Source organism: Aristolochia californica, unplaced genomic scaffold (assembly GCF_029961685.1).
Source record: "Aristolochia californica isolate CCGP_79_NKW_82.1479 unplaced genomic scaffold, dmAriCali1.0.hap1 SCAF_15, whole genome shotgun sequence".
In the NCBI taxonomy this organism is placed as follows: Eukaryota; Viridiplantae; Streptophyta; class Magnoliopsida; order Piperales; family Aristolochiaceae; genus Aristolochia; species Aristolochia californica.
The window spans coordinates 1156114-1179511 of record NW_027181826.1 but is presented as its reverse complement, the minus strand read 5'-3'; the positions used below and the strand labels follow the sequence as shown (position 1 = coordinate 1179511).

General features: G+C 37.9%; 2 protein-coding genes across 4 annotated transcripts; one reads left to right on the top strand and one right to left on the bottom strand.

Annotated features, from left to right (window-relative positions):
• Positions 1 to 49: 49 nt before the first annotated feature.
• LOC137951506 (S-adenosyl-L-methionine-dependent tRNA 4-demethylwyosine synthase) lies at positions 50 to 14458 on the bottom strand. Its single transcript, XM_068798200.1, has 8 exons — positions 13523 to 14458; positions 12831 to 12946; positions 7238 to 7413; positions 3060 to 3250; positions 1992 to 2078; positions 851 to 1008; positions 545 to 755; positions 50 to 436 (listed from the first exon to the last, which is right to left on the bottom strand). Exons 1-8 carry the CDS (start codon positions 14456 to 14458, stop codon positions 263 to 265), a joined length of 2049 nt encoding a protein of 682 aa, XP_068654301.1. The 3' UTR covers positions 50 to 262.
• Positions 14459 to 19210: 4752 nt separating this feature from the next.
• Positions 19211 to 23313, top strand: LOC137951825 (uncharacterized protein At1g01500-like). Of its 3 annotated transcripts, none has more exons than XM_068798760.1 (3): positions 19211 to 19707; positions 20448 to 21206; positions 22792 to 23313. In XM_068798760.1, exons 2-3 carry the CDS (start codon positions 20508 to 20510, stop codon positions 23023 to 23025), a joined length of 933 nt encoding a protein of 310 aa, XP_068654861.1. In that variant the 5' UTR covers positions 19211 to 19707; positions 20448 to 20507; the 3' UTR covers positions 23026 to 23313. The 3 variants fall into 3 exon arrangements, with proteins under 3 accessions (XP_068654861.1, XP_068654862.1, XP_068654864.1); XM_068798761.1 differs by having other exon boundaries at positions 20423 to 21206; XM_068798763.1 differs by lacking the exon at positions 19211 to 19707 and adding an exon at positions 20073 to 20108.
• The last annotated feature ends 85 nt before the right edge of the window (positions 23314 to 23398 follow it).

Below are 23398 nucleotides of genomic sequence, written 5' to 3'. Positions count from 1 at the left end.
GGTTGGAAGTCTAGTTAAAACCAAGATCAGCCCACCGCTGCCTGGATCATATACAACTGGTACTTATATTAATAATACTTACAATTTCCCAGAATTTGAAATGTTTTCACATTACCGAGAAAATGTCTGGTACCCCATTACTACTAACTAGTTATGACTTATGAAGCTCCGCTGTAACTTGTCTTCTACTGGTAAGGCGAACTAGTCTACAAAAATGTGGCACAACAAAAGCGAAAACGGGAAACCACCAACGCCTAACCAATCAAATGTCCTTTCCGTTGGGTGTACATGCACTCTCTCTAGCAGCCCCATGACGCCTTTCTTTCCTGTAACGGGTCTGATCAGGATCAAAGCCACCTTCTTCCGCACCATAGACAGCCCAGGTAGGTGTTTTAGCCATGTAATCTTTGCTGTCAAATGGTTTTCCTGAAGCAACCTACACAATAGCATTGATGCGTTCTTTCAGTAATCTACCACAAGAGAACTGCAAGTGCAATGGTTATACTCAAGAAATGGGGCAAAGCAAGAAAATGTAAACACCTACCAGGTCATGAAACTTTTCGTAGTCTATCCACGTCAACCATTGACCATCAACTTTAAACTTGTCCACTTTAGCCAGAAGAACACAGCAAGAATGTACATGCTCACATGCAACTTCATACTCACTGTTACTCTTGAGCGCTAAGGCCTCAGAGAAGGATTTCACATCTGAGTGCCATGGCACATTCTCCATAGTTAGCTTTGAGGTGGCAGACCTACAATAGCACAAACGAGCACAGATGAAACTAACATCCATATGATGATAAAAAGGTACAGAGATAGAACGCAAGGAACATTAGAAGTAGCTTACGTGCCACAGTAGGTAACTCCTTTGATTTCAACAAAATCTGGTCTACCAATGGACAGCAACTTTGCATATGCATCAATATCTTCAGCATTCCACCCTTTAACTAAAGTTAAGCGATAAACAGTGCGCTGCTCTTTTTCATGTAGTGCTTTGAGTGAGCCCTATCAATGTGTTAATTTGTTTCAACAGCCAGTCAGTATACAGTACCAATTTGCAAGACTTAACTAACAGTTAATCCGAACCAAGACTAATGGAAGATGTTTTACAAGGCTATGTATCATAAACTATTTTCTTCTTTCAATAAACAGTGTGCAGTTATTTGTCATGCAGTGCTTTGAGTGAGCCCTATCAATGTATTAATTAGTTGCAACAGCTGGCAGCATACAATACCAATTTCGGCTTGCTACTTCAGCAAGTAAAATCTGTTACTTTGTTTATGTTTCAATTCTGATTGGATGCTAGTTTCTTTGTTCAAGTAAAGATCTTACTTCCAAGACACCCAGAGTTAGCCCTGCTGTTAATAAAAATGCCAACAGAATGACCAGAATACATCTGCTTAAATCTTATAATTACTCCTGTGGACATGATCATAATCAGAGCCTACATGAATCCAATTGTCCATTGTGCTCTATCAATTGTAACCACTACTGTTAGTATACCTCTTTTCAGGTCATTCTTAAACAATTTTATCTATGCCATTTTTTGGTGTTCTGCTACACCCAATATTATGCATTAATTGCCTCTATGCACCCAGTTTCTAAATAGAGACAAGAAATTTAAGAGAATTTGTGTAATGAAAAAAATCATGGGAGATGGCTCCAGTGATAAGGATGAATATGCATGGTTGACATATGATTGTCCATATATATAGTTAATAAATGATTATATTTAACCCTTTTATTGTACAGTGAATTAGACCTTCAGCCCAATGGTCACAAGGTGTTTCTAGTGTGAGGTATTGAGTTCCAAGTCTCACAGGGAATGGAGTTTAACATTAAAAAAATATAATCAATGAACTTCCATTGTATAAACATCAATGAGTTTTTCTAAAGATTGGAAATTAAAGAACTAGTATACATTAATAGAGAGGAAATCTATTAAAAAACATCTACAAAAATAAAATAAAATAATTCAAGATACTTACAATAAAACGCTCCCAAAAATCGGCAAAGAGCGGCCTATCAATTTGTTTTAAGCTGTCCCTAGTTGCAGCATCAACACTCACATACAACTGCATAAAATTTAGTTCTCAATTAAGTATTAATCCATTTGCCCAATTACACATGTAAGGAAGGACAGAAAATTTTGACCTGACCCATTTATTTGACCCAGACTTAAAATGGTTGGTTTCCAAAAGAAAAACTCAAAAGTTTACATGTGCAGCTTACTGTGAACCAGGACCCAATCATGATTACACGGCAACAAGCATAAACAGGAGAGTAATTACTTAAGGAGAGGCATCCCCCTTTTCAGCCTTGTTAGAATGACTAAGCCAAATTAGGAAGCTTCTTTCCCAACTAATAAACTCAAGATTTTTCTACCCATTGACCCAAGAGGATTATTCTTTAGTAGTTTGGATAAGACATTTTAGTTTGTCTTATTACATATGAAAAATTTAAGTGGACTCCACATTACTTATAAAAAGTGAATCACCCTTATCATGAATAAAAAGAGAAAATTAAACTAAATCTTAAGGGGTAGAATTTCACTTGCCCTAAACAATGTGAAGTTTGAAGTGAGATGATGTATGATGAAGTCATCCTCCATCTCAACCATAAACTCAAGATAAAGTTAGGGGTTCCCAAGTTTTTTTTTTACCCTTTCCTTTCACACAAATTGATGCAAAATAGCACATCATCTAGTGAAAGAGAATCACCATGGAATAAACTTTCACTTTTCTTTCCTCTAAAGATTTCCTTTCTTTTAGGGTCTATTTGGAACCCCTAGAAAATAAAATGAGAATTTGACCAATATTATTCCCAAAAATAGTTAGTTAAAATGAGATAATGATCAAATTCTCCTTTTCACTAACTATTTTTGTGAATAATAATTATCAAATTCTCTTTTTCTTTTCTTTTCATTTCCATGGGTTTCCAAACAGCCCCCTATTTTCCCCCATTCCCAAGTAATAGCAGTTGAAAACCTTTGCCTCATCCAAATAACAACTCAATCCTTTCCAACAAAGGAAATAGAGCAAAATGACTTTTATAACCTGAGTGACAGGACTCAATACTCTGATCTTTTCAGGAAACTGGGCATTAGTAACAAGAAAAGTAGATATACGCCTCTTGTGCAACTCATCAACTAGCGAATTTATCTCTGGGTACATGATAGGTTCACCAACAAGCGATAAAGCACAATGTCGTGGAGCAAGGCCTTCTGTAAGTTTATCCTCCTTTACCCCTACAGTCACAAAAGTCGTATATCAACAAAATAAACTTTCTCAATTGCATAATCTAAGATAAATAGAAGTTTGATAATACTAAAATTCCTCATTGGCTGCAGCTTCTTCCCATAAGACTCATTTCCAAGATAGTCATGTATGACTCTTCCACATTTATTCTTCAACAAGGATACATATTATTTTTTAACTTAAGGCGAATACATATTATTATCAACACAAACACAGAACTAGAAAAAAGCAGGGATAAGGGTAGAGAGGGCTGTTGTCATGAGTTTTTTTTTTTAAAGGAATCATGAGTTATTTTTAATAACAGTGAGAATGATTATTTAATTGAAAGAAGAGGGTAAGTAAAAATTATACAGCTGAACAATTCACAGAAAATGTAAAAAAAGAAACAAATATGAATCCACAACAAAAAAACAACAATGACAATTAATGGGAAGAGAATCTCCAACAAGAAGTTGTTACCTAAAGATCCCTCCCTTGGCCAAGAAATCAGTCGGATGATTGGCATTCTTAGTAGCATGCATCCAAGTTAACATAGTCAAACCACACAAAGATCAACAATTTCCTCAAAAAACATTAGGCACGAAGAAGGGACTTGTCCCTCAACTTCAACCTAATAACAACCACCAAATCACACACTACAACAACTGTATCAAAAAAAGTGTTGGTAAATACGCAAAGGCTAAAAATGAGGGCCCTAGTCTCTCTTCAAGAAATCCATATCAGCCAAAACGAGTGGAGGAAACAGATTGGATACTTCCCTCATAATCCAAAATTGCACCACCTCCACCAATCAATCCAACATTGCCAGAAGAGCTGCTATCAAATTTGATCTTCAACCAACTAATCTTTAGGGGTGACCACTCTTGGATCATCTCCATTGTAGTGGTCAAATAGGAGGCAATCACCTCCTAGTTACATCAAGAACCTAAATTGGATTTTGATCTAATAATTAGAGTTTCCCATAAGTTTTAAGGTGACTTTAGCATTCCAAGTAACGAAATTTTATCAAGTTTGGAATTTCCCAGTAGTTAATCGGGCAACTTCAGCATTCCAAGCAATGCAATGTATCAAATTTAGTACTGGAACTAATCCTAGCTAACTAGAGGACTCAACAACAGCCATAAGGGACATCAATGAATAAATATTGAAGAACGAGTAGATAGTATGGACACACATACCAAGAAAATACCAAGACTAGAAAAAATGGAGAAGATGACCATTAAAGAGGACTTGAAAAGGGAGAAGCAATAGAAAAAGAAGTTGATCTTTGTAATCCAAATAATGCCTCTTGGAAGCACACTGTTACTTTAGTCAATGGTGTTCCACTGTCTTAGCATTGGTGGGTGTCTCAATGATAGGGAAATTGTATTGGGCAATAAATCTTGATTTTAAAGCTAGACGTTGCAATAAGAAGGAAGAAGAAGAAGAAGAAGAAGACCTTTCTCCAGGCAAAGGAAGAAGAAGACATCCTAATATAGGTTCAGATGGCATATAACTTGGATTACTGGATTCTCCTTGTAGCAGTCTCCTTGGTTGCAGCCTTTCTTGTCTTTGGTAAGTTGCTAATAAAGGGGGTGACTGATCCTCTAAACCCTCAACAGCAGTATGTGTTTCTTGATTAAAAGTAATCTTGAGTTGACAGATGGAGTACTAGAATTGGAATCGGAATGTTCACTCTGGTATATATCAGGAATAGGAAAAGATGGGGAGTACCATTCTTGAATTAGGATGACTGATGAGGATTGGAGCTGGCAGGATGGCTAATTGACGATCATGGTTATTGGCAACTGATCTGGCAGGTCAAGCTGTTTGACATTGCTGACAGCTATTCCGGTGTGATAATTATGGCACTGATGAGGCATAATAGATGGCATAATGGCCAGAGGGTTGATGAAATTTGAATATGATTCAAATTGGAATTTGAAACATGGACCATTGAGTTATCAAAATTACTAACCACATTAATTTCGGCATGATCCTGCTGGTTTGAATTGACTTGGTTGTGCGTGTCTGAGTGCAGTTCTTCTGAGTTAACCCATAGTCTTCTTCCTGGTTTGTATCGATCTAAGAAACCAAAGGACTGATGGTTTCTTAATGAACTTGAATCTAGAGATAACCATTGTTTGAATTGATTTTCACAAGAGTTTCCTCCATCCATGGTTTTTCTGGGATGATAAAAAACAGAGCAACATCTAGATGAAACCTTTTATGAGTTGGTTCATCTAGTTTTTTTAATTTGCCATTGACATTTGCAATAAGAAAAAAAAGTATCACCATGCCAAAGCTCTAAAGGTAATCCATAAACTCTAACCCACTGTCCAAGAGGTTTGTCCAAAGATGGAGTCCAAGCATGAATGTAAGTGATTCAGAGTGTTGGAGCAAGATGCAGATTAAGTGCTGAATCCATATCTGCTGAATTGCGGGACAAAAAAGATTTACCCGACATGATCTCCTAGATAAGAGTGACCAGGATGTAGTTTAGATGGAGATGATCAGCAAACCAATTAGGGGTCACAAACTCCTCCAATCCACCATCAATATTAACCACAATAGAGAGAGCCAACTTGTCAGGACCTTCAGCAATAATCTGATTTGGGATGGAAATTTTTGGTGGTTGCACAAGAGGGTCCAATGATGTAGTAGTCGATGAATGAACAATTGGAACTGGTGATGAAGGGATGGCCATAGGTTTTGCCTGTGGCAATGAAGGGAATTGATGGGGATGAATAGAAGACAATGTTTTTTTGTGGATTTGGTGGACCAAGTCTGTATAGACGCTCTAACAAAGTTTTCCATCTGAATCCAGCATTTATAGTTTCTGAGACGTAAAGACGTCCCATGATTTTACCTTCTCTACACTGCGTCTTATATTCTTTGTTTCCATAGTACTAGAAAACTGAGAAATAAAAGACCAAAGACTCAGTCCATAGCTCTTTTGTCTATTTGTTCTTGTTATTTGCACGGGTGACAAACTCAGCTTGCTTGGTGAAAGCTTGGCAAGTAAAATAAGGCTTAGAAATGAAAGATATTTTGGTCCCATTTCTCACCGTTAGTCTGATGATGTATCCCGTTCAAACAACAATCTTTCAAATACAAAAAGAAGAATTACCATATCGAAAAAGAGTATCCATGTTACCTTCTTTTGTTTTGCTTGGATGATGTCTACTGTTACGAACAGTCTGCCATCCAGTATCATCTTCATTGGTAGGCAGAGTAACAGTATCTCGTTGAACATTGTATTCGTCTTCAGATGTCAGAGCTTTTCCTTTATCTTGATGTCAATTTTGATCTTCCTCCCTCCCTTGTTGTTGATTCTCACTCTTGTATTACTTCCATTTCTTAGTTCTCCTTCCTGGTATTTTCTTCGTCCTGCTCTTCTCTCATTCTTTCCTTCCTGTTCGCTCCTCTCATTCCTTTCTCCATTTTCTCTCCTCTCTCCACTCATTCTTCCTCGCTTGGGATCCCTCTCATTACTTCTCCATCTCCCTTTCTACTTCCTCTTCTTGGTTCTCCATCTCATCCATTTTTCCTATTTTCCTTGTCTTAGATAATGATTTTGCATAGGAAAAATAAAAAACCAACAACATAATGGCAAAACAGTCAAAGATGATATTCAATTTGGTGGAAAGTAGTGTTAAACCTGATTAAGGATATGATTTTTTAAAGAAAAAGGGAATTTTCTAAAAAAACAGAATATCAAAATCAGAAAAACAACCAGCAAGACATAGCCGATGAGCAAATCAAACACCTCAAGGATATAAAATGAATCACTTCAATTTAAACTCATTCATGCATTGTACATCTGGAATATAGGTTGAAAACTAACTGCAATTGTCTAGTGGCTGCCCAACAGTAATAAATGAACTGACCTCAAAAAGTACTTGGGCTAATTGTATATTAGTTGCAATTAGCACCCAACTGGGCAAACAAATGCAATTTCTACTTAATACTCAACTTAGATCATAAACTAAATCTACCTGGGACTCCTTTCATTTGCTTTATCATTTTTGTGTGCAAATCAATAGCCGTGTTCACAATCTCTAGTGGGTCATCCATTTTCCACTGCCAAGTCTTTCCAACAGGATTGGTGTGATGCCTCCAACAAAACACACATTTATTGGCACATGCCAAACTGGGGGTGGCTTCCATGCATCTGTTACAGTTAAAATCATGAAAATTCACAGGGTCAAAGACTTACACAACAGTAAAAAAGCAGGTTATATAGGAATTTACAGATGCACAGAGTACACTTAGATCTCCAAAGAACAAGTTCAGCCCCCTCCCCCCCCCCTCTGGCGGCATTAGCCAATTATTTGGGACGGTTCCCCCTCCTTGTAATCTTGCTCATTTGATCTTTTTAATACAACTCAGTACTATTTCAAACAAAAAAGTAAAAGAATTGATAACTTATGTTATCAGCAGCCCTCATAAGGCTTAGGATCTTTGATGTCAATCAAGAGAACATGTACATCAATCAAAACGAGCACCCTAAATTCCAGCAAGAGTATTATGCATTTACTGGTTGTCACTTGGTACAAAAAGTAGTATGTACAGCTGTCACAGGCAGAGCAGAGGACAACGGCTCTTTACTTAAATTTTTATAGTGACAAAAAACTACATTTCATGTCAATACTGCTGTTGCTTCTTTTGCGACAGTGAGGACAGCAACTCAGATTGTTCACTATTCCGTCATTCATGAGAATAAAAAACAGAAAGGTCTCAATACACCAAAAATAAAAAATTCAAAAGTTTAAAACAAGAAACCCACCCCGACTAAGCATTATAAAGTAGCTTTCGTTATCAGCAAAGGTTTGGACAAAACATCACACACCCCAATCTTTTCTAGGCTGACAAGCTATGGCATATATTGCTGTAGAAGTTCCTGAATGTGGTTATGAGGAGAGGCTGGATAAGGCCAAGCCTAAGAAAGCCCAGAAGTAGTTAGATTAGGAGCTAGCCGGTTGTTTCTTTTAAGTTGTATGGGGCAATGATTGTGTATTGTGGTTTTTATTTTTGTTGTAGATAGAGCCCAGCTAGTAAGCCTTAAATGTTTTATTTATGTTTGAAGTTGTTGCTTGGCCTCCTGGTTACTTGGAAAGCAAGCAAAACAGCTCTACGAATAAAGAGGTCACTCAGACAAAGGCCAAACAGAAAGAAAGCTAAACACCACAATGCAACAAACTTTACCACCCAAAAGGTGACCCTAACACAAAAAATCAACCACTGTCAAGCGGGAAGTACAACGATCAAAAGGGTGAGCAAGAGAAACACCCATCCAAGCCAGATTGTACTCAAACCAATAGCACGTCTCACACTATGCACCCACTGCAAAGAAAGACCATGACATAAAATCTAAAATTTCATCTTGAATATGCTAATCTCCAAGGAGGCTTGATGCGTATTCAAATCCACCAAACCATCGCAGCTGAATTACCTTCAATATAAACAGCAAATTGAAATTCTGCCGATAGATCTTCAACTTACAAAGTGAAGCCTAGAGCTCTTACTTTGTAGAGTCACATGCACTAAAAGGAGCAAAATATACTCTCATGACCGATCCCAGACGGTCCCAAATGATACCTCCACCCCATACAGGACTCAGATTCCCTTTCAAGCTCCCATCCAAATTGAGTTTCAAGCACCCCTCTTGAGGGGGCAGCCATGGCCATAGTTGATCACCTTTATAGTCAACAAAAGCAGCTACCCCATGCCAATAAGATCTCAAAACGGAGCTAGTAAATTGCTGCAATGGCAGTAATTTACTAACCTATAATTGAGTATAGTGAATTATACGCTCAATGACACCTATAGAACAAGATCAGTTTCAAATGTTGTCGGTATTTTTTTCCTTCCCAAAGAGCCCAAATAACTGCATAAAAAGCAGTCAACCATAATACTTTCCCATGACATAAGTGCACCATTATTACATTGGTCACAATGTCGTTGTTATTGATTGTTTGATTTAACGGTATATCTTTCATTAACTAAACATGGGTCCACATAACTGCTTGTTCCCTCCCATTATTTAGTGCTGCATGTTGCCTTTCTTCCATCTAGCTAATGACCTCCCTCTTGTCAGTCATTAATCAAGCAGCCATTTTCCAACAAAATTCACACAAAAAACTCCATATTTTCAAATCACAGAGACATATATGATCCACCCATGAAGCCCATTTTAGTTCTAATGCAAACACTTGCTTGATCTACAGTACGACCCGACACTTGATCATCATCCATTTCAACCATTGATCCAAATGATTCTGCAATACTTATGATCACTTCCTCTCTGCTTACCAACTGCTGACAGTGTTTGAAGTGCAAAGAGGAAAATAACATATTTCTAGTCAATGTCCTAGGCGTAAAGGAAAGAATTTAGTGTCTAGCAGTATTCTGAGCAGCAACAGCAACAGTCAGATGGTGATAACAGAGATTCAGACAAACACGAATCTGACAAGGAAGCTGAGTATGCTTATCCTAGCAAAGAGGATGTAACTCTTCAAATGGTGAGGAGGTTCTATCTCACATCTAAGCAGGCCACCGCAGATTGTCGGAGGAAGTAAATGTTTAAAACCAAGTATACCATTTATGGCAAGATTTGTGACCTGTCAATAGATAATGGATGCAAGGAAAACCTGGAATTTCAGTCTTTCTACTATTAGTGGGAAGAAACTTCCAACCCCCAAACAGTGGTGAGCAACATCCTCCTAAGCCAAAGAGTCCAAAATGCTATTTGCACTCTTAAAGTGTGCTGTCATGCTACAGTAAGCTGCGAACATATATTGATGATTTCTTCGTACTTGAACGTCCTGGTGGACCTTTCCCTTTCATCCAACTTATCACATTCGTTGAGTCACCCTCAATGAATACTGGTATGAAAAACTTCTCTTTGAATGACTTGGCACCATTCAATTCAGCTCTTGCTTATCCTTCCATTGAATTGCAGAATCCTAAAGGACCTGAGTAGGTTTATAAAATTTGCTCATGGCTCCAGATGACCCCTCCTACCCCTGCTGGGTCCAGGTTGCCAATTCAGCTTCCATGAAGAGGGAGGAGGGAGAGTAGACCAGTCAAAGAGTTTTACAGCAGGAGGTGAGCAGAGTGTTGCAACTAGCTGCCAGCGGCGGTTGATTAAAAGAAGCTAGGATTGGAAGACATTCCTTTTTAAGTGCTAACCCAAGTCAATAACATTTCCTACCACAGTAGAGAAAGATGTGAGATAAATGATGTGACCCCTCCTACCCCTACTGGATCCAGGATGCCAATTCAGCCAGGCCTTCTCAAATGTTTCTGGAAATTCAACATGAACAAGCAAGCTAAATGATGTGACATAGTAACCACCAAACTTGGAGTAGATGAATATCACCGGTGGCTAGAGGGTGGACAAGTAGATACCTCTCACCAATTGGAGAGACATCTTTCCCCTCCTCCAATTCTAAAGTGGGATCCAATTCTACGTCGACAATGGAGAGACTTCCAAATTCTGGAGAGATTAGCAGAATGGGAAGTCCCCCAAGCTCTGACTTCCAACTCTGCGTCAGATTAACATCTCAACAGAGTGCAACAAATCAAAACTCCAGGTCAGCCACTCAGCCAGAGGGGTAAATTGGAATTTGGGGTTCAAACAGGCTCTTAGAGATGAGAAATCTATTGAGGTAGGAAGATTTCTAACAACATCAGAGGGTGCGCAACTGAGAGACCAATACAGCCATACAGCCATACAGCATGGAAGCCTATCTTATGATCGCTGGTGGCAACAGCTAGGCCTCCACAAAGCCAATACAGCATGGAAGCTACAAACAAGAAACCATCAAACAAAAGGATAAGAGGCACCACTCTGCCACAATCCCTTTGCTCCCTTTGTAGAAACAAACAAGAAAGCATCAGCCACCATCTCCACTGCATTTTCATTTGGAACATATGGCCTCACTTCTTTAACAAACTGGACATCACAACATGTCTTCCAAGCAACCCCACTAATCTGGTGCCATGGATTTCTTGATGTGGCCTCCCAATCTTGGAAAGGCTCTTCTTTCCGCTTGTCTAGTACATATTCCTTGGGGAATATGGCTTGAACAAAATAAAAGACATTTCAATGGCAAATGCAATAGCAGTGGCCGGGTAATTGACAGCATTACTAGTGCCATCCTCCCTGACAGCCACCCAAAAGGACTTTAAAGTACTAACCGGTGCGACCATGAGAGGTGATTGGAGGATTATTACCCAGATGCCTGACCCTAAACACATAAAAAACATAGAGTGGACTCCTCCCACAGGGTTAAATCAAGCTGAACTTTGATGGTAGTGTATTGAGTTGTCTAGATCCAGCACGAATTGGGGAGAACTCATGAAGGTCAATTGGGGAGAACTCAGGGCTGATTGGTACTGTCTCCACTTTACCGAGCTCCTTAGCCTGTGGCCAGGTCTTCAAGATATTCATTGGAGGACCTATATGGATTGAAAGAGGCTCCGACACAGTATTTGGCTGGTGTTCATAAACTGGCCTGCGTTCCATGAAATTTTGGACCTGGTTCCTGATTTAAGCTGTATTTGGACTCATGTTCTGAAATCAACCAAAACTTTGGCTAATTATCTTCCAAAAAAGGGGTGTCACTCCAATTCCTCATTGTAATGAGACCCCCATGCAAGCTCATCTGCTTGTTTGGAATAAAGTCATGCATTTCTCAAAGAAAAAAAAATTAGTAATATGCATCACAAGCAAAATTAGCTCCGTTTTCGACCTTAGCTTTTCACTCATTCTTCCTCATGTAATTCTTCTGTTTTCCTCCTGCTAGTTCAAGATTTACTTGTTTTCTCAACAAAAAAAAAAAAAAAAAAAAAAAATAATGCCATGCTAAAATCGACTTGTCAAGCTATGCTACTTTGTAACCAAATCCGCTATCTATATTTCCATAAATTCAATTTTCCATGCAAGAATGAAATATATAATAGTTGATTGTAATTTCATTAGAGAAAAGCAATGAATGAAGAAGTTGGTCTTTAGCATGTTTCTTCCTCAAAAACAATTTGTAGAAACATTTACTAAAGCAATAAGGTGATTCTCATTTACTCATTATCTTGTTTAAGCAGTATCAAGATGATATCTATTTTCTAGCTGAAGAAAAGACATCACATGTATTAAGTTACTAGAATAGATTTATCCCATCATTTATTTGTTTATTAGCCAAATGGAATTTCCATTTCTTACGAGAATGCAAAGAGAGGGGTCAAACAGAACTCTAGTTCAACTTTTTCAGTCCCTCTTCTTCTCCATATCTCACTTTTGTATCCCACTCTCATCACCCTTCAACCCTGTTCCTTTATTGTCAGATTTTCTCACAAATTTCTTCACCTCCCTCTTTCTGTTTTCTGCTTCTAAACTTGTTTACAAACATGACTATTGCATGCTTAGACACTTGTTCCATGACAACAAAATAGAATTTATATAAACCCAAAACGAAAGATAGGAAGTCATCAACAAAATTTTAAAAAACTCCATGCAACTACCAAGGGTTTCTCACCAATGAACAAATAAAGGAGTAAAAACAGAAATACAAGGTTATTAAGCATCACCTATGACTCTCAATGCCATAAAATGAGTGCTTATAGCAACCCCCACGGCCTCTGAGTTGTGACTTAGTCCATCTGCAAAGTTTAACACCACTATGGGAACCAATAATCTTATATCCCTGCACTCACATAATTAATAAAACGAGATTATTAAAAAGTTGATGTTGTTAAGGAATATCAAAATCAGTATATATAAGATTTTGAAAACTGGGTTGGGCATTTGGCTCAATGGCCACATGAAGGATTTCTGGTGTGAGGTCTTCGGTTTAAGCCTTGCAAGGGTTTGAGAGACATGTGAGTGTGGGTGTGGGTGTTTACAGATCCAATCCAGTAAAAAAACTTCTTTTAATAAATACTAGACCCACACAAAATTGGATGATGATACCCATTCACCTAAAACTAAAGATACAAATAAGTAAGACATAAATTTAACAGCAACCAGAGTTACTAATAGTGTGTACTAGCTAGATCAACTCGGCTCAATTTCACTTATAGTAGAAAAAGATAAGATTGAAGCTAAATTGATGTAGCCGCTGTTTACCAATGCGTAGTCCAAATACTGTCTACCAATTTTCAACTCTAGATCTTTAGAAAAATAAGATCATTTTCTTTAGAAAAATAACATCGTAAGTGTTTTTTTTTTCATTTTTTAAATGTAAGACGTTCCATATTGTGCCACCAGTTCATTTACCAACCTGCTTTTCTAAGTTTGCCCTGATTACTGGAGTTACCATAGCTCTTTGACCCTTCTCCACTTTACTGGCCGAAGAAGCAGAATCGCCCACAAAATTGGACGACCTTCCAAAAGATCTCCTGGAAGGAGCTTTACCAGCAATATCCTCCAGATCGCCAATAGAGGAGTCCAAGTCCTCCTCACCGTCATTGTCGTCCTCGTCACTGTACCCTTCCTCTGAATCCAAAAAACCCTCTCTCGCCGTCTTAACAGTGCCTTCCAGCGGGGAACCTACAGATTTGCAGTTTTCTCTTGAAATTTCACCTTCCAACAGTGCATTTACAATTCTAATATTCCATCGGTCAAAGACTTCATCCAAATCTCCACCATCTATATCACCTTCGCAAAGAGGTAAAATCTCGGAAGCACCGAGTGCTCTCATCTGCCGTGAGAAATCCCTGGCAACGGCATTGAAGCTCGGACCGTAGGATCGGCTTCCGACCCCAAATATAGCAAACTTACAGCGTGAGAGGAGCAAGGAACCGACTCTGAAGTCGTCGGCGCTTTCAGAGAGCCATCGAGCAAGGAATACGGCATCAGGAGGCGGCGTGCCATTGTCCCACGTAGAAGCGACAATAAGGAGTAATGATTCGTTGCAGAGTTCTTCCGGCTCGTAGTCTCGAGCATCCAGTAGATCGAATGGGATATCATTGAATGAGAGACTACTGAAGAGGCGGCGTGCTAGGGTTTTGGAGGTGCCAGTGTGGGAAGCAAACAAGAGCTTGCCTCGAGGGGCGGGACGTTCTAAAGAGTTAGTATCAGGTAAAGCAGCGAGGGCAGCGAGTCTCCGCCTTCTCAGCCAACGGGATTTCCACAAGAAGAACACGGAAGCCCCGGAGAGGAGTGCGACGAAGGCGAGTCGGATGGGAAAGCGAACAGCCGCCGTCTCCCCCACCATTTGCAGTTTCGCAGCAATCTTGGCTTTTTACTCAATAACTAGCAGACAGCGCCATGCAATTTGCGCATCGGGTCGTCGGGTCCCGTTCCTCCAGGCCCATCCTTAATTTTTATAGTAAATATCTTTGTAGAATATAAAATTTAATAATTAGCTTAATTTTTAGAATTATTTTTTTACAGATCTACACAAAAGTTTTATTAGTTCAATCTGAGTCACTTACCCAAAGTCTTGTTAGCAGTGAATTCACTTTCACTTACTCAAAATCGTTAGTGTACTCAACGAAACAAGTGACAGGAAAATCCAACCCTTTGATTTCACTTTCACTTGTTCCCTCTAGATACTCCTCTCTACTTCACTTTCGATAATCGCTCTCTTGACACTCCGTCGACACCTACTTCTTTCTGACAATTCAGAGCTTTGATGTCTTCCTCTCGTCCTCTTACTGTGTTTGCTTCCCTCTCACTCGGCCATTGCTTTGCTATTGCCGCCAGTCGGCCTCACCATCAACGCCTTCCTCTCAACTACCATCTCTTCCTCTCAACCCAATCTTTGTCTCAGCCATGTCTCTCACCCTTCTTTTTCGTTCCCTTCTGTTCATCTTCTCACCGCTCCCTCTCTCACCCCCTCTCTCAAAACCCTATCATTTCTTCCTCTTGTTGCCCCCTTTTTCAAAATTGAAGCAGTATTCAACTCTTTTCACCAAAATTTTATAAGCCGATTGACCAAGGTAAATTTTTAGGGTTTCTGTTAATTTTGATGAAAATATTTGTATGGTTTCTATTAATTGAATCTAATTTTTGTATTCAATTATTATATTAATTTTAATTTAGGTATTAAATTACTATATTGATTTTTCGTAGTGATTTATAGTTTAATTACTGTGTTGATTTTTCATGTGATTTAAAGTTTAATTTTTAAATTTCTATTAATGAAATTTCTATCAATTACAAATAAATTGAAGTTATTACTAAGTTTAATTGAAACTTGATTGAATTATTAATTTTTTGTATTTTAGTTTATGAATTTCTATGCCATTAAATGTTGTAGTTTATTTTGGTAAACTGAGAAGATTATTCAATAATAATGATTTTAAATGTTGTATTTTATTTTTATTAATTAAATGATGATTTTGTTCTAATGGATGATTTATTGAAATTGATTTCTGTTTTTTAATACAAATTACTATCTTATATGTTTAGGACCTAAACTCTCAATTCTATGCCCTAAACCCTAATCCATATGCCTAAACCCTAAGCCCCAATCCTTGAACCCTGATTTATGGAAGTTGATTTCTTAATAAAAATTATAATTTTGTGTGTGTTAGGGCCTAAATCCTTTCCAATTTTCGAGGGATTAGGGTTTAAGGTTTTGAAACCCTCCTAACCCTAAACCCTAAACCCTATGCCCTAAAACCTGAATCCCCCCAAGCCCTACAAACTCAATATCCTAAACTCCTTGTGTCCTTGGATTTCCTTGTCGTGTGTAATTAGTGTAATTGGTAGTGTTTTGAACTATCATTAAATGACCCAAATAAGTATTTATTATTGTTTTAGATGGTTGGAGGAAGAAAAGAAAAGGGTATCATGGATGAATCTTACAGGAATCATACGATACATGGACCTTTGATAAAGATAACAAAATGCTTGATCTTCTGATTCTGCAATAGCTGTTGGGAGCAACAGAGTAAGAGAGTTTTCAATTTAAATTCTCTTGATTCTACCAGCAGCAAAAGCTAATATTCTGGTACTATGAGCTATTGAGAAGCCTTCTTAATTCCAAATTCTAATTATTGATAAATGCTGGAGTTTTACATTTGTTATCTTAATAAGCTCTTCGAGTCAAGATAGATTATGCATTTGTCACCTGCTTTGATATGAGAAGCAGCTATTGCCTGCTCCTTTCTTTTTAATTCTAGCATGAGGATGACTCCAACACATTGTTGTTCTTGATTGTTTTATTCAACTGGAATCAACAATTGGTCACGTTGCAACTTTTCCAGTAAGCTTGATTGTCTCAAACTTTGAAAAGGTTATCTAAATTGGATTCTAGGAAACTCTCATTTACTGTAACATTGAGACCAAGCTCACTTTATTACTAGTTTGGTATTATTGTTGGTATTATATTTTTGATATACGTGTTTTTTCGCTGCTAATAATTTGATCAACCACTTCTTTAAATCTGCTTCCTCCTCCTTGTTGCCATTGAATGAGTTAAATTCCAACGGGTGGGCCTACCTTGATATGGGAAGCAACTGTTGTTGATAATTTAGTTACAACAACGCATGTGCAATCCAATTGATTGAGTTGATATTGCCAAATTGTTGCTTTTATATTTGTTGCTATTTACTACTGTTACAGAGAGACATTATGTGTTGAATTCTCTGCCTGGAAGAAGCCAACACCTGCTACTATCTCATGCTTCCTTCCAACTAGCCATCGACTGCATCTCCATAATGTTGTTTTTTATGCTTCGAAATGTCGAGTACTTATCCTTGTTGCACTTGCTTAACGATAATTCCAGCACATGCCTTTGGATTTTTGGGTGATTTATTGATGATTCTTGCACTTATTTTGGATTATGGAATTTACTCCTTGGAATTATTTAGCTGCACTTCCAATTGTCTTGCTCCCCTGGCTGAGGTGATCTGCGATAAATTTGGCGTGATTAAGGGATTGATGACAACAATTCACTCCCTTACTACCACACAAAAAACCATTGATGGCCCTTCAAATACTAGCTTATCACTTGGTGCACAACTTCCTTATTCAAGGATGGACTTGTTGTAGATTATCTAATGTGTCCTTATTACTCTTAAGGACTTTCACTATTTACCAGTTGTCTGTTGTTGTTGTATAACAACATATTTGGTATGTGTTATTTGGGCATTGGCTCATCATTGTAGTTGATATTGTGTCTATTTGATTGAGACATTATTATTGAAGAAAAAATCCTTGGTTATTTGCCTTGGGTTCATTATTTGCTGGTTGTTATCGGCATTGGTTCATATGATGAAAATTTTGAATTACTTTGGAAAATAAAACACATGATGACCCCAACTTCTTCATCTTATCTTCCTTTGATTCCCCATTACCCTTTTATTATTTGGAAGTCTTTCTCCTATCATCCTTTACTTGATTCGCGTTTATCCCCATATGGTCAACCCTTTTGGTGTGTTGTTTTGGTTGGTCCTTTATATATATGGGTGTCTTTTAAGTGTAGTGTGACTTTTTATTGGTACCCTTGGATTTTTATCGTCGTCTTGTGAATTATGGGCATTACCCACTTTCATGATTATTATCACTAATTTTGCTCAAATCCTTTGAGGTTGGTTTCGACTTATATTTTATCACCCATTTTTACCTTTTGGGAGTTTGTAGGTTTCATACTTATCCTTGGGACACTGTGATAGAAAAGTTTATCGGTACATATATTTTATTTGTTTCAAACTGGGATCACTGTCATTACTTCCCAGTTTGAGGGAGAGTGTTGGAAATTATGAATAAATTGGAGTGTAATTGATGTAATTAGTTTATGATTTTTATCTCTTATTCACTCTTACTAGGGTGATGAGTATACTTTTAATATTGGTATATTTGAAATTTTTAAATAAAGATTAAGGACTCCACAACCCTAATCTCCCTCCCTATCCTCTCCTCAATGTGATCCTCTTGTCTCTCTCCCACTAGGACGTGACCTCTTATCTTCACCTCTTCTCCTTTCCTCCTTCCTTTTCTCTTTCCTCACCTCAACATTGAAGACATTAATTTTATGGAGTCTTGAAGTCAACAATTTCTGCAAGTGACATTGACCTCCGGCACTTTTTTTATATGCCACTAACTGTCTATATGGATCGTAGTAATCTTCACTCCAAAGGTTCAGCATTGTAGCATAGCAACAATGATGCGTTGTTTCCCTCCACGTTACAAGGAAGAAAAGAGAAAGAGAAAGAGAAAGAGAAAGAGAAAATAAAATAAAAGAAAAGAAGTTTTTTTTTCTTGTTTGGACGCCTATGGGAATGAGAGAGAAAATGGAAGAGCAATATATTTTCTCTTGTTTTGATACACATTGAAAATATAAAAGATAAGAAAATTAAAAATATTTTAAAACTTTGATGATTAAAATTTTTTCTCAAGTTTCTAGTTCTTTTCTTTTTCCCCCAAATTCCATCATTTTGTGAGAGAAATTTTTGTCTCTCAATGGATTCACTGTTGCCAAACAATAGAAAATAACTTTCTTTCTCCTTTTCTTTTCTTTTAGGCTCCAAAAAGGCCCTACGAGTCAGTACAATCACCGTAAATTTTTTGTCAAACAAATTTTTTTTGGCAATCAACTTTTCCTATGGTCTTATGTTGGCAGGAACACATCCCTAGTATAAAAATACATGTTTTCTAAGACATCTCCACTTGAAAAATAAAAGGTAAATGCAAAACTTATTCATGGATGTCATGAATGTGACAAGAGTAAAATTGACAAAGATGGGTTATTAAAGTAAAAAAATTAATCTCATCTTGTCAAATAATTTATAATTTTCAAATATTTTAATTAGAGTAGAAAATTATGAGCATGGTGTTAGTGAATTGTATTCATATGAAAAATGATAAATTAGAAACCTGGATGGAGCAGGAAGTGGGCTAAGCTCATAATTTATGGTCTGAAGAAGAATTTAAGAACACGAACGAGTCTGATGAAACGAAGGAGAGATGCATTGGGAGGAGGCCGAAAGAAGCCATTCGGCAGCAACTGTTAGGGACTGTAATCTTTGTCGAAATCGATTTCCTACATGTGCATGGGCAATGGGCACGAATTGCTTTCTCTTTATCTGCACCTAGATGTCGGATGTCTGATCCTTTTCCCCCACACTCCCACGCACCCACTTCCTCGTGAACGTGAATTCTGTAGGGTCGTCGACAGAGGATAAGATCCCCGTGCTCCAACCCGCACTACCGCTAAATTGAAATCTATCGAAATCGGATCATCGTTCTTTTTCCACCCAGCGCCATTGAAAGAAAATTCCACCTTTCTTCACAGATCCACCTTTCCTTCTTTCTATGCACGTATTCTGATTCTGTACAAGCAACTGCGCCTACGAGCTCGCCAAAAGGATTAACTACAACACCCACAAGTGACTTTTGTCTTTCTCAGTTCCGTTCAATTTCCTAACTGAGAGCGAGTTCGCAGCTATGAGCTCTCTGATTCGTCTTGCTGGGATCTTGGAAGATATGGCATTTGTGGAGAGCAGACCTGTTGAGGTAATACACTCATCCTGTGAAGTAAGTCCAGTGTTGTACGTTTAGAATTAGAATGAATGAATGATGACGATCAAAGCGAATGGTTAAATGGGAGCGAGCGAAACAGAGAAAAGAAGCGTTTGTTTGGCAGCTTCTGTGACGTGGGCTCGACGGCCCTTTGCCGGCAGTTTTGTCCGGATCCCTCCTTATTTTCGTCTGTGTTCTGGATTTAGAGAAATGGAAAGAACTGAGACAAGGAGATGAACATCGTCCGCTATATTTCTCTTTTCTGTAGAAATTTTTATCTTCTTCTTTCGTTTGAGCATAATATCCAATTAAAAATTTGATCTTGCTTTCTGTCATTGAAGACGAAAATTGAAGCAGAAATGAAAGTTTATGTATATCTCGACTTTGCACTTTTGGTGAGTCTTGGTTAATTGCTTCCACTGAGTTTCTCAGTTTCAACTGCCGTTGCTTTTGGGTTTTTATGCTTTTCTTTCACGGTAGTTTTTGGTGCTTTATTGGCTGGGTGTTTCTGTCTCTGTTTCTTTAACAGTGATTCGGGTTATTACTAACTGGAAATCTTTTGGCCTAACTTCTATTTTTGCCGAAGTTCGTAACAATATCTATCTCATACTTGAACAATGTATTCGATTATAATTATTCTTTCCACCATTCCATTTATTTTTCAAATATCTGATCCTCTAATGATTTGTTGAGTTCTTCTTTTGTCCAGCTTTTTGCTTTATTCACTCTTTCAGGCAAGTCGTAGCCTACTAATGAGAGAGGGTTGTAGTGAGGGACTGTAGCCCAACCAAATTATGGACTGTTCCTACGAGCCTGCAAGCACAGACGAAGCAGCCAATCCTGGTTGGAAAAGTATTAGGCAGTTAAGTTGCCAATCTAAAAAATCATCATGGTTTGACCTGAGAGTGTTCTTTGTTAGGATCAGCAACTGTGACATTGATGAATCAACTCCAGAATTTCTTACTCTGAATCATATACCTCTGTGCCCTGATACCCTCCTTGAAGTCAATGGTGGAAGAAATACCCTTTACTCAGATACTGTATCTTCTCTTCTAAGGAGGGACAGAGTCGACAGGAAATCTGAAGAGGCAACATTTGTCAGCACAGATAATATAAGAATGACAGGCAGTGTCAGATTTGACGTATATGTTAGAGAGCATCTTTTGTTGTCTGGAGTGCTGGAGAGGTCCAACAGCAATGGCTTTTCCCAGTCAAAAACCCATAGCAAGCGATGGTGCATGAATTGCCAATCACCCATGACAGCTGGTTCAGGTTTCTTTCCAGGGAAACCAAATATGGCGAGTTCTGAATTGCATTCCCCAACTGTGGAGGTTTATGTTGCTGGATGCTTCTCTGATAATCCTATAATATTAACCAAGACTTTTCAGCTCAATTTCCACCGGAAGCTCTTAAGGAAAAATACCTTGGACTCCATCCCCGAGTATGAGACAGCTGAAACCAAAAAAGTTGAGCCTTCTGAGCTTGCTTTACAGGTACTGACCTCTGTCAAGCTAGTCTTTGCTTTACTAGTGTCTTTTATTCAAATAACACTTGTGCTTTTATATGTCAGATCTCAAATATGCTATTCCTCTCATAATATTATATCTACTTGTATGTAGATATCTTAAATGCTCCAAGGCCCTTTGACCTACCATGAGCATTATATTTATCGGTTGCATGCTGATGATAAATTGTATGATTGAAGGACAGAGAAGCCATGATTTGTAATGTCTCTAAGAGAGGAAATGTTGGTACTGTTGCTAGGATAGCTGATCCGGACATACACAACTATTAGGATGCTCGTTATGCACAGCAAAAAGTTTTGAACGATAAAATGTTTTACAGGTCTTTCAGGGAATTACTCCATCCACATGAAGATGACTACTGATACTTCAGTGTGTCATTGAATTTTCGTTGAATATTCAACCATGTTATAAACACTTAAGAAAGCTGAACCTGGATAATTGAACTACTAAAGCAATGCTACCTGTAGATTCTTCAGAAGGAACATGATATTTCCTTCAGTTGTTCTACACTTCAATTAATTCCTTCTTTCTTCTTTCTTCGGAGGAGTCTGCGTGGGGTTCGAATATTATGAATCAATAGATTCAATTTTTCAAAAATATCATCAGAAGGGAAAGAACGCAATGGTTTGAAACGGGAGCAAATGATCCATTTTGTCATTTCTGTGAGAAAATAATATGAGAACTTATTTATTTTTCATTTATTATGAAAAGAATGAATGCCCAGACAATAAAAGTGGTTTTTTTATACCTGAGATTTTTTATTTTTTTTGGGGTAACATCTGTACCTAAGGTATCTCTCTACAGTTCATCCAAATGATCCAGTTGTGCCTCATTACCCTTCATGAAGCTTTGCAGCAGCTCTAATTTGTAGCAGTTGCCATGCATGTGTTTCCTCCAAAATGGATAGCTTAAGATGGCAACAGCGCAGGCATGACACAAAGGTCAACAACAGTAGCCATCTCAGTACATATTTAGTTAAGTGCCAATTAATTGAATGACATTTTCTTTTGGAGGTAATAGAGATGGAGTATTAGATGAGTCTGGAAATTGAATTCGTTCAGTTTGGAATCTAGTTCTTTACTCACTTAGGTTATGGTATTATACCTGGCCTTTTCTTTAAGATTTGGTCATATATTTATTTTATTGCCTAATGTCCATACCAATATCAGATTTACATACATATTTTTGCAACATATGTTTTCTGAGAAAAACCATTTGGACAATGCCATCTGGTTTCAATGTTTTGAGTGTATTGTCAGTACCCATCAACCCAAATTCCCAAATTCTCATTAGGCAAACAGTGAAGATTCCTCTCCTGTCTTTGTGATATTGAAATTTGTGCTTTGTTGGATAAAAAATAAAGGTAGGAGTAGAATAAACCCTTGATTGAGGAAAATGAACTTTTGATGACTTACTGAGGAAAATTTTCAGAGATAAGGAGATTTCTTATGTTTATGTTCTGAAATATACTTGATGGTGATTACTTTGGTTTTATTAAATGTACCGGGGACACCAACCACATCCTGTTTCTTTTTCTTTTTCAATTATGCAGGTATCAGAATTTGGAGACTACAGACAAGAAAACGGTGACGAGGATGACTACAGTCTGTACGCAGGAGCTGAATATATAGAAAGTGAAGATGGTGAACTCTCATGGTTCAATGCTGGTGTGAGGGTGGGTGTTGGAATTGGCCTCGGTATCTGTTTAGGCATTGGCATCGGAGTAGGATTGCTAGTCCACACTTACCAAACAACAACAAGGAATTTCAAAAGGCGGCTTTTGTGATAATCCCTTATATCTCCTCATCAACTGAATAACTATTTTCATAGTTGATGCCGGCTGCCCCTCGACTCACAGCGACGATGCTGACTTGATATCCCCGTTTTGAGAAGGTATAAACCAAAGTTTTCGTTTGTGAAGCTGGAGATTGGAACATCTTTCTTAACTTTGTCGAGCATCTTGTGGCACTGGAACTAGTGACTCTTTAGATTTTGACAGAGACGAAGCTGTATTTATCGTAAAAACTTTGACTCTTTAACTGTCTCATAGTGTAGTTTCATTAAGATCCGCCATTCAATTGCATAATAGATAATTGGTCATTATTGTTTGCTTTTCTTTTACCAAATTACTTAAATATAAGAGACCACTTAGTCCTCTG

Excerpts from the sequence above, each read along its gene's own strand:
- LOC137951506 (XM_068798200.1), bottom strand. The coding sequence starts at position 14,458 with ATGGTGGGGGAGACGGCGGCTGTTCGCTTTCCCATCCGACTCGCCTTC. Across the intron at positions 7,414-12,830 it reads TATGGCATTGAGAGTCATAG|ATGCATGGAAGCCACCCCCA; the intron begins GTGATGCTTAAT and ends TAACTGTAACAG. Across the intron at positions 756-850 it reads GGAGTTACCTACTGTGGCAC|GTCTGCCACCTCAAAGCTAA; the intron begins GTAAGCTACTTC and ends GTGCTATTGTAG.
- LOC137951825 (XM_068798760.1), top strand. The coding sequence starts at position 20,508 with ATGGACTGTTCCTACGAGCCTGCAAGCACAGACGAAGCAGCCAATCCT. Across the intron at positions 21,207-22,791 it reads CTTCTGAGCTTGCTTTACAG|GTATCAGAATTTGGAGACTA; the intron begins GTACTGACCTCT and ends TCAATTATGCAG.